Source organism: Phoenix dactylifera, chromosome 8, assembly GCF_051530095.1.
Source record: "Phoenix dactylifera cultivar Ajwa chromosome 8, Ajwa_hap1_PhDact_Kaust_v1.1, whole genome shotgun sequence".
NCBI lineage: Eukaryota > Viridiplantae > Streptophyta > Magnoliopsida > Arecales > Arecaceae > Phoenix > Phoenix dactylifera.
Window position 1 is genome coordinate 14,113,619 of NC_143197.1, and position 25,954 is coordinate 14,139,572.

General features: G+C 37.1%; 1 protein-coding gene across 4 annotated transcripts in view; it reads left to right on the forward strand.

The window, feature by feature from the left end:
- Positions 1-204: 204 nt before the first annotated feature.
- Positions 205-25,954, forward strand: part of LOC103696094 (Early-responsive to dehydration stress protein (ERD4)) — a 70,500-nt gene continuing 44,750 nt past the window's right edge. For 2 of the 4 annotated variants that reach the window (XR_015968000.2, XM_088702870.2), the window contains exons 1-4: positions 300-692; positions 10,861-11,007; positions 11,521-11,584; positions 20,367-20,579. Coding sequence is in view for 3 of the 4 variants with exons in the window: in XM_088702870.2 (XP_088558996.2) it covers positions 409-692; positions 10,861-11,007; positions 11,521-11,584; positions 20,367-20,579 (708 nt within the window). In the remaining variant the exon portion in view is untranslated. Of the gene's footprint in view, positions 693-10,860; positions 11,008-11,520; positions 11,585-19,888; positions 20,275-20,366; positions 20,580-25,954 lie in introns of those variants that run through there. The other 2 variants (XM_088702872.2, XM_088702871.2) reach the window with 2 other exon arrangements.

A 25,954-nucleotide genomic window follows, 5' to 3' on the forward strand; every position in this document is an offset into this window, starting at 1 on the left:
AAAATTGATCAAACCAAAATACGTCCCCAGTTCAAGGACGTGATCAGTCAAACACGTGTCAAAATAGTACCAAACCCCGTCTCATCCCATGGCATGCAACGGCCACGTCGTATAGGACCCATCGACGTGTCCAAATCGTCCGTTGCTTCCATCCAACACCCCCTCCATATCCATCTAGTCTAGCTCACTCCTTCCCATAAACCCAAAACTACCAACTTGAACCCATCCATCCAACGGCTGCTATTATCCTATCAAATATGTCGCCTGAACAAATCAAACCCCCGGAGGAACACCAGAACGTCACTTCAACTGCACTCCCTTTCTCCCCCCTGGTTTCTTCTCCAAAAACCACTCAAAGCCCTCTCTGTCTCCCTGTCTCTCTCTCGCGCGCGATTTTTTGATCTCGAGATGAACGCAGGGAGTTTGGCGGCGTCGGCAGGGATAAACATCGGGCTGGCACTGGTGGTGCTGTCCTTGTTCTCTGTCCTTAAGAAGCAACCCTGCAACGCCCCTGTCTACTTTCCCCGCCGCATCGCCGCCGGCGACGACCTGCCCCTCGAACGCCGCTTCTCCCTCCGCCGACTCCGCCCCTCCATCTCCTGGATCTCCCGCGCCTTCCGTCTCTCTGAGGACGACGTCCTCCGCCACAACGGCCTCGACGCGCTCGTCGTCCTCCGCCTTTTCAAGTTCGGGTAAATCAAAAGAGACTACTCTCTTTTCCAGTACAAAAATTGGTTTTTGTTTTCTGTTTTGTTTAGAAACTTGTGATTGCAAGAAACCAAAAAAGGGGCCAAAAGTTTTTCGAGGGAATGAGAACAGGGTAGGGGGTTGTGCAGATTGGGGTATTCGGGGAGTTGGCATGCATGAGAATAATTGCACGAATTAGTAACATCAGGATAGCTGAAGGGAATGATGCAATGAGTTAAAGTGGCATTTTGAATATGCAAAGGTGTTGGAAAAGTATTTTGCCCAGAAATTGTTATATCTTTATTTTATAGAAGTATTATAAAGAGTAATCTACCAGAATAAAATCAGAAGATTGAAAAGAGCTTGCCTAAATCGAAGCGTGTGATATACACTGCCCTAAGAATGTGATTCGCCACCTACGTGCGGGTTTGCAACGATCTCATCCACAAGATACAACAACCTGGCTCAGCCCAATCCTCCTTTAACGAGCACGGTCGGTGGGAGGCTTGACCCTACTAGCTCCTTCAGTTGCCCAGATGAAAAGAAAAACTTTAAAGAGGATTGGAAGAAGAGAAAAAGAAAAAGGATAGAAGAATTCTCTGTTTAGTCTCAGAAAATAGAGAAGTAGTAATGTGGAATGAGTTATCTAAAACACTGGACCCAGAGTCTATTTATAGACTCTATCCGGTCAAAAACATTGCATATCTACGGAAACTAGAACCAATGTTCTTTTCAGTCACCTCTTCTGAAAGAAGCGTGAAGAAAAGGATAAGAGTTTTAAAATTTTTAAACATCTAAAATTTAGGGGATAAAGCTGGTATATTTATTTTTTTAAAATTATTTTTTTTTAAAATTAAAACTCCAACAAAAGGAAAAACTTGTTTATAAAGTTGACCAAACTAATAAAAGAATAAAGAATACTTAATAAAATTTTGATTTTTTATGAGTGACCTCAAAAAAGTGCAAAAAAAAAAAAAAAACTCCTAGGAACTTAAGGGTTGAACCATGGGTTTTTTTACTACTGAAATGCGCTCAAGGTCAAATATTCAATCACAATAGAAAGAACACAAAAATTCATAGTTCAAGTGCTTTTGGTGTAAGAAAAGGATGAAAGAGAGTTTTTCTTAGATGTTTCTCTCTTTGAAAACTCTTAAAATTGCCAAGGGGAGATTTTGGACATGAAAATATGTTAAGAAAACACAGATAAAAAAGAGGGAGAGGGAAGGAGAAACTACCTGGTAGTTCCTTTTCTCCTCCCAACTATTTTCTCTTCCATTTGAATATCAGATTATCTTGGTCAGGCTAGCCCATCATGGGAGGCCCAACCAAACTCAAAAACCAATATAAACAATCCCAAATAAAATCAGATAGAAGCAATTTATAAGGAAGAAATTAGAAAATAAAACCTAGATTAGAGGCGTGCTAGACTCCGTCTAAGTGTGTTATTGTTCTTCTCATGATATGAGGCATGGTATGTGATCGGAGGCATTGTAGGTAGTGCCTTAAGAGTGCCATTGTCTTAAGAGATTGATCAGGATTGCTAGTATTTCTAGTTAATCTTTCTAGATCATAAGTAGTATTAGGTCTAGTTCTATTTTCTACGTAAAGAAGTGACCCTACAATGTAGGAGTATCTGATATTAATTCACCAAGATTTTTCTTTAGATGCACACTGGGTTTAGAAGGAGTGGATACAAATTTTAGATCATAATATTCAAATTTCTTGAGCATGTTTTAGTGCAGGGGTGGCCCAATACATATGGGGGCCTAAGGCGAACTCACTAGGGGAGGCCTTTTTTTATTTAAATGATGAAAAAATTTTAATAAGTACAAAATATTTTAAAATTTTATTTAAAAATAATTCATCTAGCATATGAAATTGATGAACAAAATATGCATATAAGCAAGGTAGAATGTAGATGTTGAATATGTCGAAATAAGAATTTAAAGTGTCGAACTTTCTTTTTTCTTTTTCTCAAAAAATTGGGAGCAAACTAGACTTACAGATAGTTGCTTGCTTCTGTGGGTGGCACATACCATATTTAACTTTGAATCTTAAAAATCCTCAGAACAATTTCTTAATTGATTCATGCCTAGCTAAAAAGCATCTAAAATCTATCAACTTCTCCCAAAGTCGATGTTTGACTCAACCTTATGATTTCTAATGGGCCTTTAATGAAACCTTTCTTTCCTAGTTGAACCAAATCGAACTACTGAACTGCGAAATTCTCAGTTCACACTAAACTGAATCATAAGAATCCGTGATCAACTTTGTTAAAAATCATTTACTTCATCACTAAACTTCAAATTGATAGAACAGTGTGTGACCCAAGGATGTTGAATTCGCTCTTATATCTCTCTCTTTTTTTTAAAAAAAACATTTGCTTTTTCAAGTCACCTTTGATTTCCTTCTCCTCAAAAAAAAAGAAAAATAGAGAGTCACTTCCGGTAGCTTGAGATATGTAACCAAGTAATCTTTGGACCTAGATTAAAAGTTAAAACAAATATATAACTCTAGCCGTACATACATCTAGATTCTCACCACTGCCTGGGCTGTTAACGGAGGTGGTGGACTTTAGAGCGGACCCGAGGAGGCCAGAGCCTCGAGGTCAGAGGAGCCGAGGACGGCGAGGAGAGCTGGAGAGAAGATCCGGACTCCGGAGCGGGGCGGCCCAAGAGCTGGAAAGGAGATCCGGCCGGCGGGTCGCCACTCGCCGGGTTCTTGCCTTCTTGGAGCTGGAGGACAGTGGACTTTAGAGCAGAGCCGAGGAGGCCGGAGGCCAGAGGTCCGAGGAGCCGAGGACGGTGAGAAGAACTAGAGAGAAGATCCGGACTTCGGAGTAAGGGTGGCCCAAGAACTGAAGATTTGAGAAGCCTCAAGCCATTGACGGTCGAGCCAAGAAGGGAACTAGGGAAGGGCCGAAGAACTTAAGATGCACTGGGGGGAGAGGAGAATTGAAGAAGCCGAGTCTGCCGAGAAGGTTTAGCAAAAAAAAAAAACACCAGCAGAGAAGGGAGGAGGAAATGTCCGTTGCTTGTCAATTGTCGTAGCCGTCGCCGGTTGCCCGCCTGTAACCCTGTTACCTCACCTTAGTCACCTATAGCTTGTAGCCTGTCTGTCGTTGGGGAGACGGGGACGCACTGTAGCGGCGTAGCCAGGCGATAGCTCATTGTCCTGCTAGCTTTCGGATGTGAAAGCTGTAAGCAAAAAAAAAAAAAAACTGTGCAGCAGTGGCAGAGCGGGGCCTTCCTTGGGCCGGGGGCCTTATGTGACCGCCTCAGTCGCCTAAGGCTCGAGCCGGCCCTGTTTTTGTGGAATGAGAAAGGAAGAGAGCTATCTTTAGGGGATTTGATTAGCTTCTTTTCTGGAATTCTATCAGTACCTTCTAGATCTTTCATGTCAAATTTGCTAGAGAGAGAATTTAGTTTCTTCTATGATTTTGAGAGATGCACCAATGATCAAGATATCATCATTATAGAGACAAAGGATAATACAATCATCATCAAGGGTCTTAAAATAGGCACATCTTTTTTAATCATTGAAAGAGAATTTAAAGTATAAGATTTTTTTTTTCAATTTCTTAAGCCACTACTTTGGAGCTTGTTTAAGACCATATAGGGATTGAATTAATTTATGCATTTTGTTTTCTAGTCCCTTCATGATAAACTCTTCGGCTTGTTCCATATAGATCTTTTCTTCAAGATCTCCATATAGAAAAGCAATTCTCATGTCCATCTGATGGATGATCAATTTATGGATAGAAGTGATTGCAAGAAAGATTCTAAGGGTTGTGATTTGAGTCACAAGAAAATAAGTATCAAAGTAGCGAATACCTTTCTCTTGATGGATACCTTTGGCTACAAGTCTATTTTTTTTTATTAATCCGTTGGGCCTTAGCTTTCTATAAAATACACATCTACAACCTAATGCCTTACACTCAGGAGGAAGATATGAAAGAATCCAAGTTCTGTTTGGAAGGATAAATTCAGATCACTATTGACCTCCTTCCAGAAATGTACATCGATAAAGGACATAACCACAGCATAAGAGGAAAATTTGCCTTCAGCAGGAAAGGCAAAAAATCATCTCCTAGATCTTTAGGCTTTCTAGTTATAGTACTTCTAGATTCATTAAGTTCAGGACTATTCCTCTTCCGAGAGGGTTCAACTACATGGGTTTCTAAATTCATTAGGTTGTGGCCTTTTCTTCTTCCTAGATGTTTCAACTACATTCGTTTCAAGGTTAATAGCGTTAGATGGGATTGAAGGTTAAGTAGGTATAGAGTTTGCTATTTTACTTCTAAAAGAAAAGGTGTATGCAAAAAAGGTAAAATCTCTAGCCTCTATGATGGTGTTGTTCACTAACTTCTGAGTTCATGACTAGTAACCTCTTGACATTGTTATCTATGGCATATCCTACAAGAATGACATCTACTGTCTTAGGTCCTATCTTTCTCTTCTTAGATTTAGGTATTCCAACCTAGCTAGACACCACCACACCTTGAGATAATCTAGCCTTGGTGTTCTATCCTTCTATTTGTTAGGATGTAGCAGTTGAAAGTATGGCTTCACCCCACAAAATCTTGGGTGCACCATGCACCTGAATGATCAAACTAAGTTAACCATGTCTATAAAGGTTCGATTCTTTTATTCGGCTACTCCTAAATGATTAATGTGTATAAAGTGCAGTGAACTCATGTAAGATACCATGTTCATTTATAATCATTGCCTTGATTAGGAGTGTCTTTTGATGGTCCTATCAGTTTGATTTTCTAATTCAACCTTATAGATCTTGAATCTATTTAGGACTTCAGCCTTAGATTTTAGGAGATAGGTATACGAATAATGAGAGAAGTCATGTATGAAAGTTACAAAGTAACAATTTCCTCCTTTAGTAGGAACCTTAGTTGCATTGCACAATCAGTATATTCGAGGGCAAGGAGCTTGCATTTTTATGAAGTATTGAAGGGTTTCTTAGTCTACTTGGCTTGAACATAGACCTCACATTTAGATTTAGAATATGGATTTGATCTACGAATTAGATTAAGGCTCACCATATGCTTGGTCCAATCTAGGTTTACATGTCCTAGTCAACCATGTCGCATAAGAAAAGATTTGAGATTGAATACAGAAGAAGGATCTTTGTTGATATTCAAAGTCTATTGAGTTTGAGTAACATCTTTGCTTATAGAGTTCTTACCAACAAAGTCATTATTTCTGGAAGTTATAATTATAGACTCAAGAGCAATTTTATAGCCTCTCCAGAATAACAAGGATCCACTAATAAGATTACATTGAATACTAGGCATGTACAACCCATTATGAATGATCAGGCTTTTCCCCAAAGTCATCATCAAGTCCATTCATCCTATTCCAAGCATATGTGCCACGGAGTCATTCCCAAATATTACACCTTTACTCGAGTCTTAAAAGGTGGAGAACTAGGAGCTATCAAAACCAATATCGAAGTTTTCTCTTGAATCAAGCCATTAAGCATTGGAGGCAATGGCGAGGTTAACCAAAGGAGTTGAAAAATTAAAGGAGGGTTGTACTCCACTTTCAACCATGTTCACTTGAGGTCCTGATCTACCATGACCTCTTCTTAGTGGTCTAGTCTTCTTATGGAAGCAAGATGGTTTGTCAGCCTGCATACATAACAGAATTGCTCCTTGTCTTTCTACTTCTGATGTGGGTTCAGAACAAGATTAGGATTAGGTTGATCTTTGCTAAGATTAGGTTGTTTAGGTTTAAAGATCTGATAGGGTTTGAAGGAATGGTTAGATCTTTTGAAGGATTTCACTATATATTTGAACGAATTGGATGGTTTTAGAGGATTTAGGTTGGGATTCAGGCAGGTTCACCGTAAGGGCATAATCAGATTTTGGCTTGACCTTAAGTCGGTGTTGTTCCTCTATCCTAAGGGAGTTTATCACTTTTTTTGGGGTGAGTTCACCATACTTCCAGGTTAGCTCTTGCATAATTGGTTTAGGAAGGTGGAACACATTCTATTAAGATGGATGCCTTATAGTATTTCCTAAGGAGCTCTTGGTTTGCCTAAGGCAGGTGCCTTAAAGGTGGAAGACAGTCAGAGGAAAAAAACCTAATATCTCAGTTTTCCTAAGGAGCTCTTGGAATTTATAGTCGCTAACCAACGTATTGTCCACCATCATATTCCTTTGGAATTTGGAGACATCGAATCAATTAAGGCTAGCATCGTCTAAACCAAGGTTCGCCGTACCGGTACCGATAGGCGTACCGGTCACCTACCAGACCGGTACGGTTCTGATTTGTACCGAAACTGGCCGGTATAAACCAGCCAGCTCTTCCCCGCCGGAGCTAGAGAAGAAGAAGAGAACGAGAGAGAGCGCAGGAAAGAGAGGGAGGGAGGAGACCTGTGGCCGCCATTGGAGAGTCGCGGAGGGGGCGGCGGAGCCCGTGGGGATGTTGCAGAGGCCGAGGCCGCGGCTATGTCTCCTCCTTCTCTTTGTCTTCTTCGTCTCTAGAATAGAATCGGCCCGTATCGGTTTCCACGGCTCTGCCGTACCGCTAGCTGGCCGGACCAATCCGATACGGCCCGAACCGGCCGGTACGGGTTGGTTCGACGAACTATGGTCTAAACTATTTTTGATTCAAGAGCATCCCAAAGTTCTTTGGCCAATTCAGAAGATAAAAATTATATAGCGCATGGTACGCCGTACGGCTAGAACTGGGCATTTTGGCCGGTACGGGCATACTGTACCGTACCAGTTCGTTTTCGGTATCTGGTATGGCTGACATACCGACACTTAGTACGCCAAAAAAACTCTGTACCATACCGTACTGGCACTGTGCGAGTATGGTACTGGTACGGGGTCCCGTACCGAGATGGCGGACCTTAATATAGGATATCATATGAAGCATTAAGGATCGTATGTTGGCAATGGTAGTCAATTTCTTGTGGAGTTCTAAGGCTTGAAGCAGGTGAAGTTGAAGTGGAGGTGCACTTGAGTTTCTCCTAGAATAGGTTATGAGTTGAGTTGATTTAAATTTGAATCTGATCAAGTAGAAGGTTGTTGGTCATTTGTGGAAGCTCTATGATTGAAACTAAACCTAGTGTGCTTAGCCAAAACCTCATTTGGCTCTGCACCTCTTAAAGAAAGATCCATTGAACTTTTTAGGTTTGATTGAATTTTGATCGTCATGAACAGTCTTGTCTAAGGGAAGGGAATAATGAAATAATTATGTATAATTAAATCACAAAATCTCAGTTTGAATTTCAGGTTCAACATCAATAGCTGTGCTAAATTCTCTTAGTTAAGATTGTACTTAGTGGCTTATGATCAATGCCAAATAAATTTTTGTTTTATCTTTTAATAGCTTATAATTAATGCACATAAAGGTTCAAATCATAGTCTGTCGAACCAGGCTGAATTGCCAGGTTCACCCCGTACCAAACCGAACTAGTGCCATCGGCGTTTATTTTGGAAAATAGCTTGAACTGCTTCAAACCAGATGATTCGAAGTGGAACCAGTTTGAACCACTCGATTCGCACCAGTTTGAACTGGTTCACCACCCCCTCTCTTTCAATATCTCAAAAGATTTGAAAATGGTTTGTTGAACCGGGATGAACTGTCCGATTCACCTCATACCGAACCGCTACCGTACTGAACCGGTAGCCGACCAGCATGGGTCCCAGTACCAGTTCGGCTAAGCTTGGTTCAAATTAAGTTGTGGAAGTTCAAACCTTTAAGTTAATAGCTTTTATGTTTTTTCAGTTTCAAATATCATTCAAATGGAATTGCAATAAAGAAAATAAAAGATAATAAAATTCTTAATGACTGCAAAAGCTAACTAGCCATTAACTCATACAAAACAGACTCTAAAATCCTCTTTTGAAAATGTAGATTTCAGAAATTAATTCCCGAAGCGCTAACAGCCTAAGAACATGTGGAGGTAGCTTGACAGTTCTCAAAGGCATTAAGTCGATATTCCATACCGTGCAAAATCTTTGGGCACCAAAGTAAGAGTCACTTTCACTGACAGTGTTCAGCTTTATGACCTGCGGCCTTGCAATTAGTATATGAAAGAGAAATCCATTCTTATTCGACACATTGTTCCTCAAGGCTTCCATTTCATTAGTGTGTACAGAAAACTGGAAAACAAAATTTCTGTTTATCAGAATTCAGGTAGTGTTTACCTAGGTTAGAAAATGTTTATTCAAAACAGGTTATTTTACTGAAAATCTAGAGCAAGAAACCACATTTCCCAGTAATGGTCCTGCAAATTGGGGATAGATCTAACTTTTGGTATTTTGTGACACAAAGTGGCTGCCTTAGGACTTGAACGCATACAATTGCCCTTGTCAGCCCAAGTATTTTACCATTACACAAACAATGACCCGCTGAAAATCTGGAACAATGAATAGAAAATCTAATTGCTATTGTTGATGTTTGCTAAATCATAATTTGTACTTTCTACAGTATAGATTATAGAATGTGTTTATCAGAGACAGAATTCTGCATAATAAAATTCTGGATCAGAAGACAGTAATATAATATGAATGCAACAATTGTTTACCTGCTTACAGAAAACTATAGGTATTTATTCTTGATATTTTTTTTTATATTTTAAACTACAGGTGCTATCAGAAATGGAACAATATAAGACAGTAACTGTTTTGAAATCCAGCAAGATTTATAAATTAGAAAACTGATAGGAATTAACTGTTATACTATCAAAATCATGGTTTGCCATACCACCCTGTACTGCTCAGTACATTGCATACCATATTGTACTAGGAGAAAACCGATACAAAACTCAATTTCAAATCGGTACAAGCCCCGCAACATTTCGTACCAAGGCGTACCGTCCTGTACCAAAGCATACTGACATGTATTGAGGCATACCGAGGTGTACCCAGAGAAAAATTTTAAAAAATAGTTAGAGCTATTTCGGTATAGGGTGCGTACCATATCTTACCAAACTGATAAGGTACAAATATGGTACCCAGTACCGAGATTGCGGATCTTGATAAAAAATGTAATAAAACCAAATAATGCTCTTAGACTGTTGGAGGTAAATATTAATGAAATCGAAAAATTAAGAATTTGTGTGATTTCATGAATAAAATCAAAAAGAAACATTTATAAGTGAGAAACTAGAAAATATGGGAATCTGGATTAGAGGCATGCTAGGCATTGCTCTAAGAGTGTTATTGCTCTTCTCGTGTCGGGTAGATGGTTCTAATGCTCCCAAGATACAATTGATCCCTCAGCTTGGCTTTGGAGTAAACGAGCATCTAGAAGGCTTGACCTGATTGATTCATTCAGTTGTCCGAAATTAATACTTCCAAAGTATATAAAATAGGAGGAAAATAGCAGTAAAGGTAGTGAAAAAAATGGAGAGCAAAAAGCAAAGAACGGTTCCATCTCGGGGAGAGAGAGCTTTCTAATTTATGTTGTATCAAGAGTTTGGACCAAGTCCCTTATATAGAGCGTGCCTGTGCATGCATGTGCTGGGAGCATCCCAAAAGCCCACATGTCCAACTAAAGCCCACTGGTTGGAGAAGTATTAAACAAAACTCTGCTCATATTAATTTTTCCGATCTAGGATTAAAGTTTATTGTACGAGTAAATTCTTTAATGGTTGAACTTTTCCAACCAAAATATTTAAACAATTAAATATTATCTAACATATAACTGAATGTACGATGAATTAGATACACGGTTCTCCCATTGGACCAATTAGTTGTTCTTAGTGCTGGAATTTCCTGGTAAAATGCCCAGCAAGGATGGAACCATCAATCTGATTGTTTCTTCTGTCGTAAATGGGGCCTCTAAGTTATCTTCTTATATTCAATGATGGAGAAACTGAACCATTTTTGACAATAGTGGTAAACTTTAGTGGCGTTTAAGCTAATTTTGAAGGTTTGTAGATGTTTCTTTTTTTAATTGAGATTGTTTTAATTTTGATAAATTTTTCATTCAAAGTGACCTATTGATTGAAGGATGAGTCATACAATTATATGAAAGAAGATTTTCTCTCCTTTCTACATATTTTTGGGTTGTTATGTCTTTTCCTTACATTTGGCGCATATTGATAATTCTTTGTATCAGTAAGAAGCATTTCTTTGCTCAAAATGGATGCGACGTATCCTTTAATGTACTGATTGGTGATTATTTGTTTACTATGTAGAATTAAATTTTTTACAGTTTGTTCTGTAATTGGATTGCTGATACTTGTACCTGTGAACTACACCTGTGAAGAAAGTTCATCTCAAGGAAAAGTTTCACATTCCATGGTTCCTTTTACAATATCTAATGTCACGAGAGGTTCTGACAGGTGAGTCTTATTATTCTTTTACATGACACGGTATTACTTAGAAGCTATGTTGTACCTCACTAGTTGTCATCATATTCTAATGCATTTCTCTCTCATAAATGGTTACTTCTGGACTCTTTATGTAACTATTGCCCAACAAAATCATTCTTTAGTTGGTTTGTATTCTTTTTATTTTCCTATTATTTTCTCTATTTGTGATCACTTGATGATTAATGTTTGGTAAAAACAAATCAATGTATGCTTGATGCGGCAGCATTATTTATGATTAAGTTACCATAGACAATTCAACAAGTGCACTTAGGTCCTTATCTTGGATGGAGAGAGAACTTTGTGCAAGAATGTAGAGGATTGTCATAATTTTTTGATGTGCTTTTTGTGACTTAGAGTATGTTAATTTGGATGCTTTTTCCTGTTACATGTAAAATTCTGTCAATTATGAATTAAATTTATGTAGTGTGCTTTGATAGATAATAAAATAGTTATTTACCTTTTTTTATTGTTTTGTGGTTACAGGCTTTGGGTGCATTTTTCATGCTTATGCTTTATATCATTTTATGTGCTCTACTTGTTATACAAGGTGAGCTCTAACCAGTTTAACTAAACTATAGTGGTTACTTTCTTTTTTTGAAGATTGTTAGTTATTTTGGTTGAAATGATAAATTTTAAGTTGCGTCTGTGCAAGTTTAGATATATTATGTTATTTCTTCTTATTCTTGTTCATAGAATACATCACTTCATAAAATATATTATGCGGACATTGAATTGATAGAATTGTGAGTTTATTTGTGGCACATGTGGCTATTATTGAATGGCTATCAATGTTATATGTCACCGTGCAAAGTTTGTTGTCTTGGGACCAGATCCTGTACCAGTACTATCCTAATATAGTGTCGGTACGAGATGACGAGGTGTACCAAATGTCGGTACATTACGAAACTGCATACTGGTTGGCATCTGTATGATATAGTATGCCCGGCATGGCAAACCTTGTTACCATGACTTTTTATTGGAAATTAAGTTATTCATAATCACTATAACAATTGTCCATGTCCCATCATTTGGAGAATGATAGTTGTGCATAGTGTTTATTTATAAGAGAACAACCTAACGTGTGTACGGTTTAAACTATAAAGGTGGTGTGTATTGAATAACAATATGTATATCTTAAAATAGAAGCTGCATACCAATCTTGACTTACATTGCAATATAGATAAATTTATGACAAGAACCTCTCAAAGTCAAATGGTTCAAACAAAGAGTCTATTGAAGGCTGAACGTGCCAAGTAGTATGCATATTCATGTAGGCCCTGTTTGGCAGAGCTGTTGGCAGTAAAGCTTTTGAAAGTAGAGCTTTTGGAAGTAGAGTTTTTTGAAATAGAGCTTTTATAAAAAATTGTTTGTTGTTTGGTAACTAATTTCTAAAGTACTGTGCCACTTTAACATGTGTTTGGTAAACAAACTGAAAAGTACTTTTGGTATGACAAAATGACCATAAAAAATATTGCATAGTATTATACCATAGAGCATAATAAAATATAATATATATCAATACATAAATATATGATATAGTATAATATTACTGTAATGTAATATAATATTATTATAATATATTAATGTAATATTGTATATTATAGCATAATAATTTAATATAATATTAAATTATTTAACATAGCATATCAATGATTATGATATAATGTAATATAATATTATATTTATAGTATAATACTATAATAAAGGTATAAAATATTATCATTGTTAGCATAAATTAATTTTCTATAATATAACATAATATTAAATTATATTTTTCATTAAGGACATTGCATAGTGTTATACAACAGAGCATAATAAAATATAATATGTATTAATACATAAATATATGATATAGTGTAATATTACTGCAATGTAATATAATATTATTATAATATAGTAATATAATATTATTATAATATAATAGTATAATATTGTATACTATAGCATAATAATTTAATATAATATTAAATTATTTAACATAACATATCAATGATTATGATATAATGTAATATAATATTATATTTATAGTATAATATAATAATAAAGTTATAAAATATTATAATTATTAGTGTAAATTATTTTTTTATAATATAACATAATATTAAATTAATTTTTGATGATATAATATAATATAAAGAGATAATTTGTGGAATTGTTATATTTTATCACGGGTATTTTGGTCAAAAAAACAGTTTTCCGACAGAGCCTAGAAGTGCTTCTTTAGAAAGCTCCAAAATGAAGATTCTTCCAAAAAGCTATTGTTAACTTTCTGAGAAAGCTAAAAGCAGCTTTCTGAAATTTTTACCAAACATTCTTATTTCATCTAAAAGTGCTTTTAGGTCGCCAGAAAATGCTTTTTAGCCCTCCGAAAACTCCCCCAAACAAGGCCGTAGTAGTCAAAACATAGGAAGTTAGAATGTGGAAATATCAAGAAAAGCTAATATCAGCAAGGTAATGGGGAACAAATTGGTATTATATTTTTAATAATCATGTATAGATAAAAAAATGAACTTGAGATTTCATAGCATGATAAAGGTGGGTTTGCTAAATTATCTCTCATTCAATAATGGCATGTTGAAGCTGCATAACCTAAGAATAATTGTTAGCCATAAGGTCCGCAATCTCGATACCGGATATTGTGTATATACCTTATTGGTTCGGTATAGTATTGTCGGTACAGTATGGTATGCACCCTATACCGAAACAACGCTCAAACTAGTTTTCTCAGTTTTTATATTGGTACACCTTAGTATGGGTCGATACACACCTCAATATGCCTTTGTACGGGGTAGTACAAGGTGGCACAAGGCTTGTACTGACCCAAATTTTTCGTATTGGTTCCTACTTGGTATGGTACGGTACGCTTTGTATGGGGCAGTACGATAATCCATGGTTATCCATGTAAAGGTAAGTGTGAGAAATATCTTGCCTTTTCTAGTATACAAAGAATTTGGAATGAGACATCTTAGGACGTGATGCATTGATAACTTATTATGTAATTGATGGAGTCAGCGTTACTATGGCCTGGAGATGAAGTGCAGATAAGAAGAAAAAAATATTATGGCTATAAGAAAGACTGATTGCTCAAAGTGTAAGAATTGAAATTTGTTGTCTTTGAGACATGCATAACCCGACTTTGATCAATTATTATCTATTTATGGCTCCCTTGGTGTGCAACGATCTTAGAGCCATGTAGCTGTAGGCATATTTATCTATGAGAATATTTCTTTGGACTAACACTGGAATGCATATTGAGCTCCAAGCAATGGATTTAGTTAGACACCTTAGAATGTACCTTTAAAAGTGAGAGATAGTTGCACACAAGATAGGCTGAACCGATACCAAGCCTTGTGTCGGTCAGCCATCGGTTCGATATAGTACCAGGTCATTACTGAACCGATACTCGGTATTTCTAGGCATGCCGATTTTGAACTGGCTGGCAGTTTTTTTTATTTTTCTCAAACGTTTTTGATATTTAATGATGTTTTATGAAGATTTTGAGTGATTTAAACATCGATTTGATGTTTTTGAGATGTTTTCATGTTCTTTCACGTGTTTTTTCTTTTTTCATGCTTTTTGTTTATAAAATGATGATAATTTCAATGATAAATATAATTAAAGTACATAAATCATTATATTCATAAAGAAAATCAATTAAATACAGTATAAAATTAATTTAAATATGCACTGACACCTAAAATCTCATGGAGGTGATGTCACTCATAGATGTTAGGGTCGTCTTCATATGTGGGGGGCCTAGTTCAATTTTCTATCTACATGGCCTAGCGGTTCTGTAAGCTCGTCGGGCTGCCATGAGGTACATCGCCTAAATGGTCTTTGTACATGTTGTGGGTGATGTGTTGCTCTAGGAGGAGTCATCTGCTTGCTATTACAATCGTGAAGCGACACATCCAAATTTGCCGACAACAAATTCTGAGATATAAGAGGCTTCGGGCTTTGTAGGATAGTAGCACTGAAGCACTATATATGGTGGTTTGACATTCTCCCTAGTAATTGGATGGATCATCATTGCTACTCCCATATGACTGTGGAGGCTCTTTGATGTCTGATTCTGACTCTACTTTTCAATGGGGCCTTGCTGTTGCATTTCTTCCAAGTTGCTTTCTTTCCTATGTTGCCCCTCTCTTCTTGGCTCTATTGTGAGGATCAACCTTGCTCTCTTGACTGACCAGATCCATTAGCGTGGTGACCTCGTCTGAGCATCTCTCGATCAAAATGCTGAGACAATGTCACGGACATGGAATATGCCATGATCGGCTCCCCAGCGACTTTTTGTAGCCCCTACTGCTGAAGGCTCCTAACATAGATGCTGTGCTTCCCCACCTTTACTGACAGCTTACCTGACCGAAGAGGTCCTCCTAAACTCTGACTCTGCTCCGCCGGCCCCAAACTCAGAACCCGACTCGTCCTATAAGGGCCCAAACCAAGCTTTATGCTTGACCACCTTGTTATGCTGCCACTGGTCATCCAGGCTTGTCTGGATGGCAACCTCGATCTGTGCCTCCTCATCATTTAGAGCGGAGCCCTCCTCTAACACTTTGGAGTAATACAAAGGTGGCTCAGTTGCCGGATCTTCTAGGGCCATTTCCAGCACATCAATACATTAGAGTAACCAACAGCAAGATGTTGCTTCAGCCTGGTTATTCTGTCACCTCTAAACTCAGTGTCGCACCACTTGCACATCCAGTGCTGCCGACTCGAGAGCATGGCACCATGATCCTAGCCGATGCCACGCTCCGGCTCCTTCCTAGATGGATTTATTCTTGCAAGTTATTGAACATGCCAAACAATTTTTACAGTAACTGATATTTAGGTAATTAATTACGTGTAGAAATTAATTCCTATAATTTTGCTTAATTAAACAATTTTAATTATATTTTTATAGTAATTCAATATTTAACTAAAAATCTAGATATTTTTTTTAATTCAGAAAAATCAGAATCACAATAGAGATGCTGCATTTACTATTATCCCAGATTATCATTATTTAATTTTTTTGGAAAATGATAAAATTTCAATGTGCTGCAAAAAACTATGTTTTTTATTTCAAAAAATACTTTTGAATTACCTATATGTAGTACTATTTTTTCATAACTTTTTATTTTATTTTTATTTTTTTATTTTTAAATAATTTACTTTCTAAAAATATGATACACTTATAAAGATTTATGTTGATAGCTAATAGACATGTCCTAAGCATGTACACTTAATTGTTAGAAGAAATTCCAATTCACAAATTGAATAAACTAGCTGCATACTCAGATGAAGAAATAAACAAAGATATAAAAGAGCTCAAATTAAAAGATAAATATTGTAAGCGATCATATAGTTCCATATAGTTACTTAAGAATGCTCTATGGCTAAGGAGGTATTCGACAAACATTTAATTACATTTAATGAAGAGCAAACACCACATAAACATGAATCAAATCAACTACACAATAATGTTATTTAGGATCATAGATGTCACTATCTATCACTACAGCAGTGTGTTATGTATAGACAATAATAAGGGTATGAGCATAACTATGACTTAGATCAACTACACAACATTGTTCTCTAGGTAGATCACCTTGGCAAGGGTTCGAGGATTGGCACCATCTTGTTCCTCTTCAATGTCGTCTAGGATGATAATGCCATTTTTAACATTGAAGCTGTAACCAACTACAGAAGATATGTAGTTTCTATTTGAGGGAGCTTGTAACATGAAACTGCGCGCATCTCTCTCTCTTTCTAAGAAAAAAAGTAAAAAAATGGAAGTGTAGTTGAGTGCATCCTAGTTCAATATAAAATTGATTTTTTTAACATGCATTACAGATTTATTGAACAATGTTCTTCAAGTGTTCTCACTAGGTCTGGGCCTAAAATTACTATTGAGATATCTATATCTTACATTAAAAGAGGGAAGGTAACTTAGAAAAATCACTAAAAAATGCCCCTCAGATGTCTTGCAACAATCACTTTGCTTCACTTAATGGCACATTTCGCCGTACGAGGGAGTAATCAAAATACTCCACACAAAATGAGTGACTTTTTGAGTAATTTTTTTAGGTTACTATGGCATTTTTGTTTTTTTTCTTTTCTGTGAGCATGGTTTGCCGTACAGGTTGGTACGGGCCGGTACATACCGGTACCGGACCCCACCGGTACGGTACAGCTACAATTTCGGTACTGAACCGTACCGGCGGGTACCGAACCGGTACCGGCCCGAACCGATCAGTCCGTACTGGCTCCAATTTTTTTTTTTTGACTTTTAGCCCCATCAGTACAGTACCGGTTCGGCTCGGTTTGGTTCGGTACCGTACCGGTACCGATGCCCACCAGTACGTCGGTACAGTCGGTACCGCGTACCTTGCCTGTGAGTCTCGTACCCATAGCCTAACACTTTCATTACTCACGTGGCCCATCTCCTTTCTTCACTCCAAGGTCGGAGAAATCAGTACCGGGCACCGTACCGATTCTCCGGCGGCACAAGTCGGTACGGGTCATGCCGGGCATGTACTAGCAGAGGGCATGGTACCATGGAAGAGAGGAAAAGAGAGAGAAAGAAGGGGGAGAGAGGGAGGGAGGCTGGCTGAGCCGGCGGAGGGCCGACAGAGGTCGGCGGAGGCCGCTTTGCCGACTTCACTTAAAAATCAAGAAATATTTTAAGTTGCGGCTGTTCCCTTGTTTCATTTGAAATAGGAGAACAGGCCGCGATAGGCGATACCGCAGCCTCCGCCGGCCCTCTGCCAGCGTCCCGACCTCTCTCTCTCCTTCCCTCCTCTACTCGCTATGTATTTCCTTCTCCTTCTCTGGCTCTGACAACGGGTCTTGTTTTCGTTGCCGGAACTGTACCGATAAGCCACCGATACGGCTCGGAACGGCTGGAACCGTCTAGTTTGCAACGGTTCCGCCCACGTTGCTTCACTCCATGTTCTTACCCTTCCATTTCTCTATGTGGCTTCTTTATTCGCTTCATGTTGTTGCCTCTTAAGGGATGCTAATGAGCAGTATGCTTGGGAAGCCACCTTTTTTTTGATATTATCTGGAAGCCATTATCGATTGAGCTTCTTGTCAGGTGAATTTATCTGGGCTCTTGATAACAGATCAGATGGTGGTCCTCTTTCCTTACAAAGCACTATGACTATTTTTGGTTTCTTATCCAATTATGATTGTACTAATCCTACAAGTAAAAATAAATAGCATGATATATTTTAATTAAAAAATAAATAGCATGATAGGATATTTGGGTATAATGTAGATGAGTTTGGATGTTCATTCAATAATGAAAGGAATCTGCATCATCCATATACTTGAGCAATCATGCATGATAATGACATGCGTCATGACTTGACTATGAGGGGTATTGATTTCTTAGATCCTACTTTTATTCCATAACTGAAATCCTATAAATACATTTTAATTATCCAATATTTGACCGGCAATAGTTTTTGATTTAGTATATATTTGAGTTTTCCTAAAGCATTAGAACCATGACAAATATCTCTGCAGTTTATACAAATGTGTCATATTCACCAAAAATTTCAATGTGGTATAGTTAGGTTAACAATATTATTAACTAATAGATTTGATCAGCACAACATCAATTTGGGACATTAAATGAACAGATGATGAAGCAATGTTTAGATATGAATTAAGCTACTCTTACATATTGAGCTGGAGAGGTTCAATTCTAAAAAAGGTCATCTGGTGTAGCTCGTGTTTCAGAGGCCTACCATCCATGTATTTACAATATATAGGTGACTTGTGATTTTGAACTGGACATTTTTAGTTCAACCTTGAATTCAAAAGGACCATGGCTTACTCTCCCTCTCATTATTGGTATTCTTAGTTTAATTTAATATTATTTTTATAGTATATTGGCAGTGCTCTTTCTGTCAGAAAATAGTATAGCCATTCTTATTTTATTATTTAAATAGAATTCTACTTCTTCTAGATCCAGCTACCAAGTATAAAGAATATCAATACTTTAATCAATAAGTAAATGGTTTGAATTAAAGAAATTTTCTTGTCAAAGAAAGGATCTCACTTTAATGAAAAATAGTTTGAACAATAAAATAAGGATTGTTAATTACCTTTTATTTTGTTAGACAGGCTATTCTATGAAAACAAATGTTTTTTATCTATCATCTTCTTGTATTGACCACTATTTATCATAAGTAATGATTTTTATTGTAGTATAAATTATTTTCTATATTAGAATATTTTGAATTTCATCAATAGTCTAGAAAAGTAAACATATATATATTGTCCTAGGAATATTAACCTGAGAAAAATAATGGCCGCTATTTCTACTTTGAATCTTATGGTAGGAAAATAGGTTCAGTGAGGGTCTATTTTTCTGGCATTATGTTGCTTTTATTATATGCAAAGTCATACTAACACTTTTTGAATTGAAGTCTCAAAATTAATTTAAAATAGATAGTTTATATTTTATAGTATTTTAGAATTTTTATTTTATGAATAATTAGTTAACCAAATAATGGTGAATTTTTCTGATATTGCATATTATTTTCCATCCTAATAACAAACAACAATTGTTTTTTTCCATTCAATGTTTAGAAATTGACATCTTATTATATCTTATTATAAGACCATGATGAAAAAATGTGACTACTATATTATTCAGTTATAAGTATTATAAATTTTTAAAATTTAAAAAATCATATGTACATATATATATATATATATATATATATATATATATATATATATATATATAACATGCTAGAGAAGGACTTCTAGAAGTATTTAACTTGACAATTAAAAAAAAGCATGCATGTGCCAGAAAACTAGTGTAACTATAATGAACTCTGTTGCTTGGTTCTATTATTTTTTTCTATTCATTCCATGGATGTTTAACATACAGTTATTGCCATTTTTTCTTGTCTCATATTTTGTTACTTTGATGATTTAATGAGCTTCCTAGTTAGACATTTTGCTTGGTATATTGAGCTCTTTTGCCAACTAATTCTTGATCTGGCATTCTGGATCGTGTGATGTCTGTTTTTGGTTGTGAAGTCACATTCTGCTTGTTACTTGAGTTGTATGGAACATCACTAGATTCACTACTGTAACCACATATGTCACATTATGACTACATGGACTGTTAAACATGAGGAAATAGAATACCACTTGTTTAAGCTATTCTTTTTTTCAGAACAGTTCCAAAACTTGTCTAGCCCTTTCCAAGTTTCCAAAAATGTTGAAAACGTGAGTGCAAATAAAGTTTTATTCAGCTGTTGCTTGTGAGTCAAGCATTTGTTTACTGTTTTTTGTTCTGATGCGTTAGCATTGGCTTTTAGGAGTATAAAGGAATCCTAGATCGTAGGATTGAACATATTGGCAACCACAGGCATCGCTCTGACCAATTCACTGTGCTACTTCGAGGAATTCCTGTCTGTACAGAACACAAGGCTCGTGGATGCTGTGTTGATCACTTTTTCTCCAAGCACCATCCTTATACCTATCAAGCTTATCAAATACTTTATGATGGAAAAAATGTTGAAGAACTACTGGTATGAGTAATCAATTACCATTGCTAAGACTCAAGTACTTCTATTTATCATAAGATGTATTTGTTTGCTAACAACAGTCATATTGTCTTTATGATTCAAATGTAATTCACTTATGTTTTTGTTTCAGCTTATTCTATATCTTGCTGAAGGTTGATTTTTCATTATTTTTGAGTCTAGGAGATCTTATAAGAAATGTTCGATTTTATAATCTTAGATTTTAGGTGAATGGCCTTAGTTTATCCCTTAAACCATATATTCAGTTGGCTAAGGTGCTCTTCGATTTTTCGTAAAACAAAGTGTAGTTCTTTTAGTGGAATTTATGATAAGTAACATAAGCATTTACAAGTAAAATACTGTCTTACTAAATGAAAAAAATAGGAATACATCTTGCAGTCCTACTGTAAGCTGATCTGTTTTCCTTTATTAAACGTGCATCAATTTTCATCGGCCTATGACACAATGAGTGTGTATGAGTTACCCTTTCAGGTATCATCTCGGCTTTGCAAGCTGGACGGATTTTAAAGAAGGGATGTAGAAGCTACCTGACTTTGGTAAGAGACACTCGATAAGAGGAATTGAGGTTAGAGGATATTCCTGTAGTGGATGAATTTTTGGATCTTTTTTTCAAGGATTATCCAAGATTGCCACCAATGGAGTTTACCATTAATCTAGTACCAGGTCCAAGTTCGATTTCCAAAGCAACTTATTGGATGGCCCTACCGAGTTGAATGAATTGAAAGATCAGCTGCAAGGTTTGCTAGACAAGGGTTTTATCCTAGTGTATCACCTTGGGGGGCTCCAGTATTGTTCATGAAAAATGACGATGGAAGCATGAGACTTTGTATTAATTATAGGGACCTAAATAAAATTACGGAAACAAGTACCCTTTTCCTCGAATAGATGATTTGTCTGATCAGCTGCAAGGTGCACAAGTTTTCTCCAAGATTGATCTTTGATCAAGATATCATTAGTTGAAAATCAATGCAGAGGGTATGCCAAAGATTGCATTCAGAACTCGTTATGGACACTATGGATTTTTAGTGATGCTGTTTGGATTGCCAAATGCTCCAGCAGCCTTTATGGATTTAATGAATAGCATATTCAAATCTTTTCTAGATCGATTTGTTGTGGTATTCATTGATGATATTTTGGTTTATTCAAAAAGTAAAATGAAGCATGAAGACTATGATGTGTACTGCAAACATTGAGAGATGAGAGACTTTATGCTAAAATGAAGAAATGTGAGTTTTGGTTGGATAAGATAGTATTTTTGCCTGGGACATATCGTATCCAGAGATGGAATTCATGTGGACCCAATGAAAGTGGAAGCTGTGGCGTAATGGAACAGGCCAACAAATATTTCAGAGGTTTGTAGTTTCCTTGGGATGGCAAGTTATTACAAACGATTTGCGAAAGGATTTTTTTGTACAGCTGTACCTTTGACTCGCCTAACTCAAAAAGGGGTTAAGTTTGAATGGACCAACGATTGTGAGCAAAGTTTTTAAGAATTAAAGAGACGATTAGTTTCAGCCCCTATTCTCACCATACCCACAAGTAATGAAGGATTCACCGTTCACGATCTATAGTGATTCTTGTAAGAAGCGAGTTGGTTACATAGTGATTCAACATGGTAAAGTGGTGGCTTATGCTTCTAGACAATTGAAACCTTATCCCTACACATGATTTGGAGTTAGTGGCAATAGTTTTTGCTCTTAAAATCTAGAGACACTACCTTTATGAGTGCAAAGTATTTACAGATCATAAGAGTCTAAAATATATTTTTACTCAAAAAGAACTAAATATGAGACAATGGAGATGGCTGGAATTATTGAAGGATTATGATTTGATGATTAACTATTATCCTAGAAGAGCTAATATTATTGCAGATGCCTTGAACAGAAAATCTATAGGGAACATGGCTGCCGTAACTACTAATCAATGACACATTTTGGAAGATATGAGAATACTTGATTTAGAGATTCGATTACTTGATTCGAGGATTTGATTAGCTAATATGCAAGTTCAGCTGACACTTACAGAAAGGATTAAAGTTGCTTAGAATAATAATCAGCAATTATTGAAGGTTAGAGAATCAGGGGATCAATCTGAATTCAGAATATATATGATGATAATCTTTGAGATTTTGGAATAGAATTTGTATTCCTATGGATTCAGAAATTAAGTGGAAAATTCTTAAAGTGGCTCATCAGTCTGGATATACAGCACATCTTGGAGGTAATAAGATATATAGGGATTTGAAGGAGTTGTATTGATGGAATAATATGAAATGGGAAATCGCTCAATTTGTGGTTCAATGTTTGGTGCATCAATAGGTCAAAGCTGAACATCAGAGATCTACAGGGCCACTTCGGCCTCTTGATATTCCAGTATGGAAGTGGGAACAAATTACCATGGATTTTGTAAGTGGACTACCAAAGACTCGTAAAGCTAATGATGCATTTTGGGTAATTGTGGATAGATGAACCAATTCTGCGCACTTTTTACCTATTAGAGTTGGTTTCAGTTTGGAAAGGTTAGCCAAATTATCCATAAAAGAGATTGTGAGACTGCATGAAATTTTAGTGACCATCGTGTTAGATCGAGATGCCAGATTTATATCACGATTTTGGAAAACTTACACGGCTTGGGGATTAAGCTGAATTTCAGTACTGCCTTCCACCCTTGGATCGATGGTCAGTTGGAGAGAATTGTTCAGATTTTAGAGGGTATGGTGAGAGTTTGTGTTATAGATATGAAGGGTTCATAGGATGAGCATCTACCTTTGCTAGAATTTGCATATAGCAGTAGTTATTAGAATAGCATCCAGATGACTGCTTATAAAGTATTGTATGGAAGAAAATGTTGTTTGCCAATTTGTTGAGATTATGTTGGTGAGCGAAGGTTGTTAGGACCTGAACTTGTACAATGAATGGTTGAGAAAATTCAGCTGATCAGGGAACAACTTCAAGCTGCACAAAGTAGATAGAAACGTTGTGTAGATGATAGGAGACGGGAATTAGAGTTTCAAGTTGGTGATCATGTACTTTTTAAAATATCTTCTACAAAGGGAATTTAAAGGTTTGGTATTCGAGGCAAGTTGAGTCCCAAATTTGTAGGTCCGTTTGAAAGAGTTGGTGAGGTGACATATAGACTGGTCTTGCCGCCTTCATTTACTAGCGTGTGCAATATTTTTTATGTCTCCATATTAAGAAATACGTGTCAAATCCAAATCACGTTGTGGATCTTGAGCCCTTATATGTTAGAGAAGATCTATCATATAAGGAGCATCCTGTACGGATAGAGGACCGAAAAGATCAAGTATTAAGATGTTGTATCATTCCTTATGTCAAAGTGCAATGGAGGAGTCATTCAAAAAGAGAAACCACCTGGGAACTAGAGGATTAGATGAAGGAGAAATATCCCCAGCTCTTCAAAGTACAGTATGAAAAATTTTGAGCACTTTTTTTTTAAGAGGGGGGAATGTAATAGCACAGCCATTAAACCCAATAGGGAGTTGGGCCTGGTCCACTTGACTGGCCCAGATGAATAACTTAGCCCAGAAACAAAAAAAGGCACATGTTCGACATGTGCACTGAGCGAAAAAACTCTCAATGGGAGTCTCCTGCCGATCATATCTATTATGGTTTACCGTACCGCCCTATACCGTCTGGTACAAGGTGTGTCGTACTGCACTAATAGAAAATTGGTACAAAGCTCAATTTTGAGTCAATACAAGCCTCATACCACCCTGTACCGAGGCATACCATACTATACCGAGACATGACACACTGTACTAAGGCATACCACCCTGTACCGAGGCGTACCGATGTGTATTGAGATGCATGTCGGTCCTTAATAAAGCACCTGTATCAAGGTATACTGAGATAAAAATTGAGAAAAATGGTTAGAGAGCTATTTTGGTATAGGATGCGTACTGTAACATATCATACCGAGCCGATCAGGTACCGATATAGTACACAATACCGAGATTGCAGATGTTGGAATCTGTACTTTTGTTTTTCTTGCAAGGTAAGTAATGCTTCACTTTTTCTAGATTTATCGGCAAATGATAAAATTATTATATTTGATAAATTTTAAATCATACTATTCATGATGTGTGAACTTGATGAATGATATTTTTAATTAAATATATTTTATTTTAGAATAATATAAATGAAAATATTCATCTTGTTTGATTGATTTCGATATCGCATGCTGACATGTAATTTTGTCGAACTGAAATATGAAATCGCTTGTGTCACGCCCCGAATCCGGATCATGACACGGTCTTGCTATTGCAATCTTATGCACGCAATAACACGAAGCCACTTAAAATTTCATAACAAAAATAAATAGTTTCTTTTACTAATGTCATAACATTATTCATGAAGTTGAAACAGTACAGAGCTTCTAAAATTTGATTATTACATAACATTTTCAGTTACCCCAACCCTGAGTAACACCAAGCTCCCTGCTCCTAGTAGTGTTGATGGGGACATCATAGCCCTTCATTCAGATGATCCTGAGCCTTTGGATTGAGTCAGACTTGGATTGGATCCATTTGAGTCCGAGTTATTTTCTTTTATTGCATTATTTGCTTTTGTCTTAGTCAAGTCAATTTGGTCAGTTGTTTTATTATTAGACTAGTCAATTGGGTTTATGTAATTGGGTCAATATGTAAGGTCTATATAAAGACCACCCCTCTCATGTATGGGGCGATTGATGATTGAATGAAAAAAATCCTAGCTTCCTTCTTGTTCTTCTTCTTCCTCCTCTTCTTCTTCCTGTGTCTCTATAACTTCTTCTTTCTTCTCCCTCCCTTCTTCTTCCTTCTCTCTTCATCCCTACAGTGGTTCTACATCAGCTTGGTATCAGAGCTTCGACTTTGCCCCTGCTGCCAAAGTCACAATCTAGTTCTTTTCTTTCCCCTCTCTCGGTCTTCACGCAACTCACAACTCCCAATCCCACCCTCTCTCAGCCGTCTCACACCACCACCCCGTAGGAAAGTAGGCCACACCTCCCTCCCTTTCTCTCGGTTCCTACTAGAACAGAAGGGGAAAATCCCCATCGCCGGATCCTTTCCACCCGCCTTTTCATCCCCGCCCACTGCCTCCGCCAGGTGCCGCCAACAACGCCGAACCACCGTCGGTCACCCACGCCGCCGGTATCAGACCCCATGAATCACCGCCAGCAAACCCGAGAATGCCACCCTTCCACGTCCGATCCCACCTTCGCTGTCACCAACCCCTTCACCCACGACCGTCCTCGCCACCGATCACCATTGGTGACTCACCGCAAGAAGCCGCCGCCGGCCGGAGCCTATGACCAGCCGTCCCGTCGCTGCAGAGCCCTGCCATAGCCCTTCTCTGCAGCTG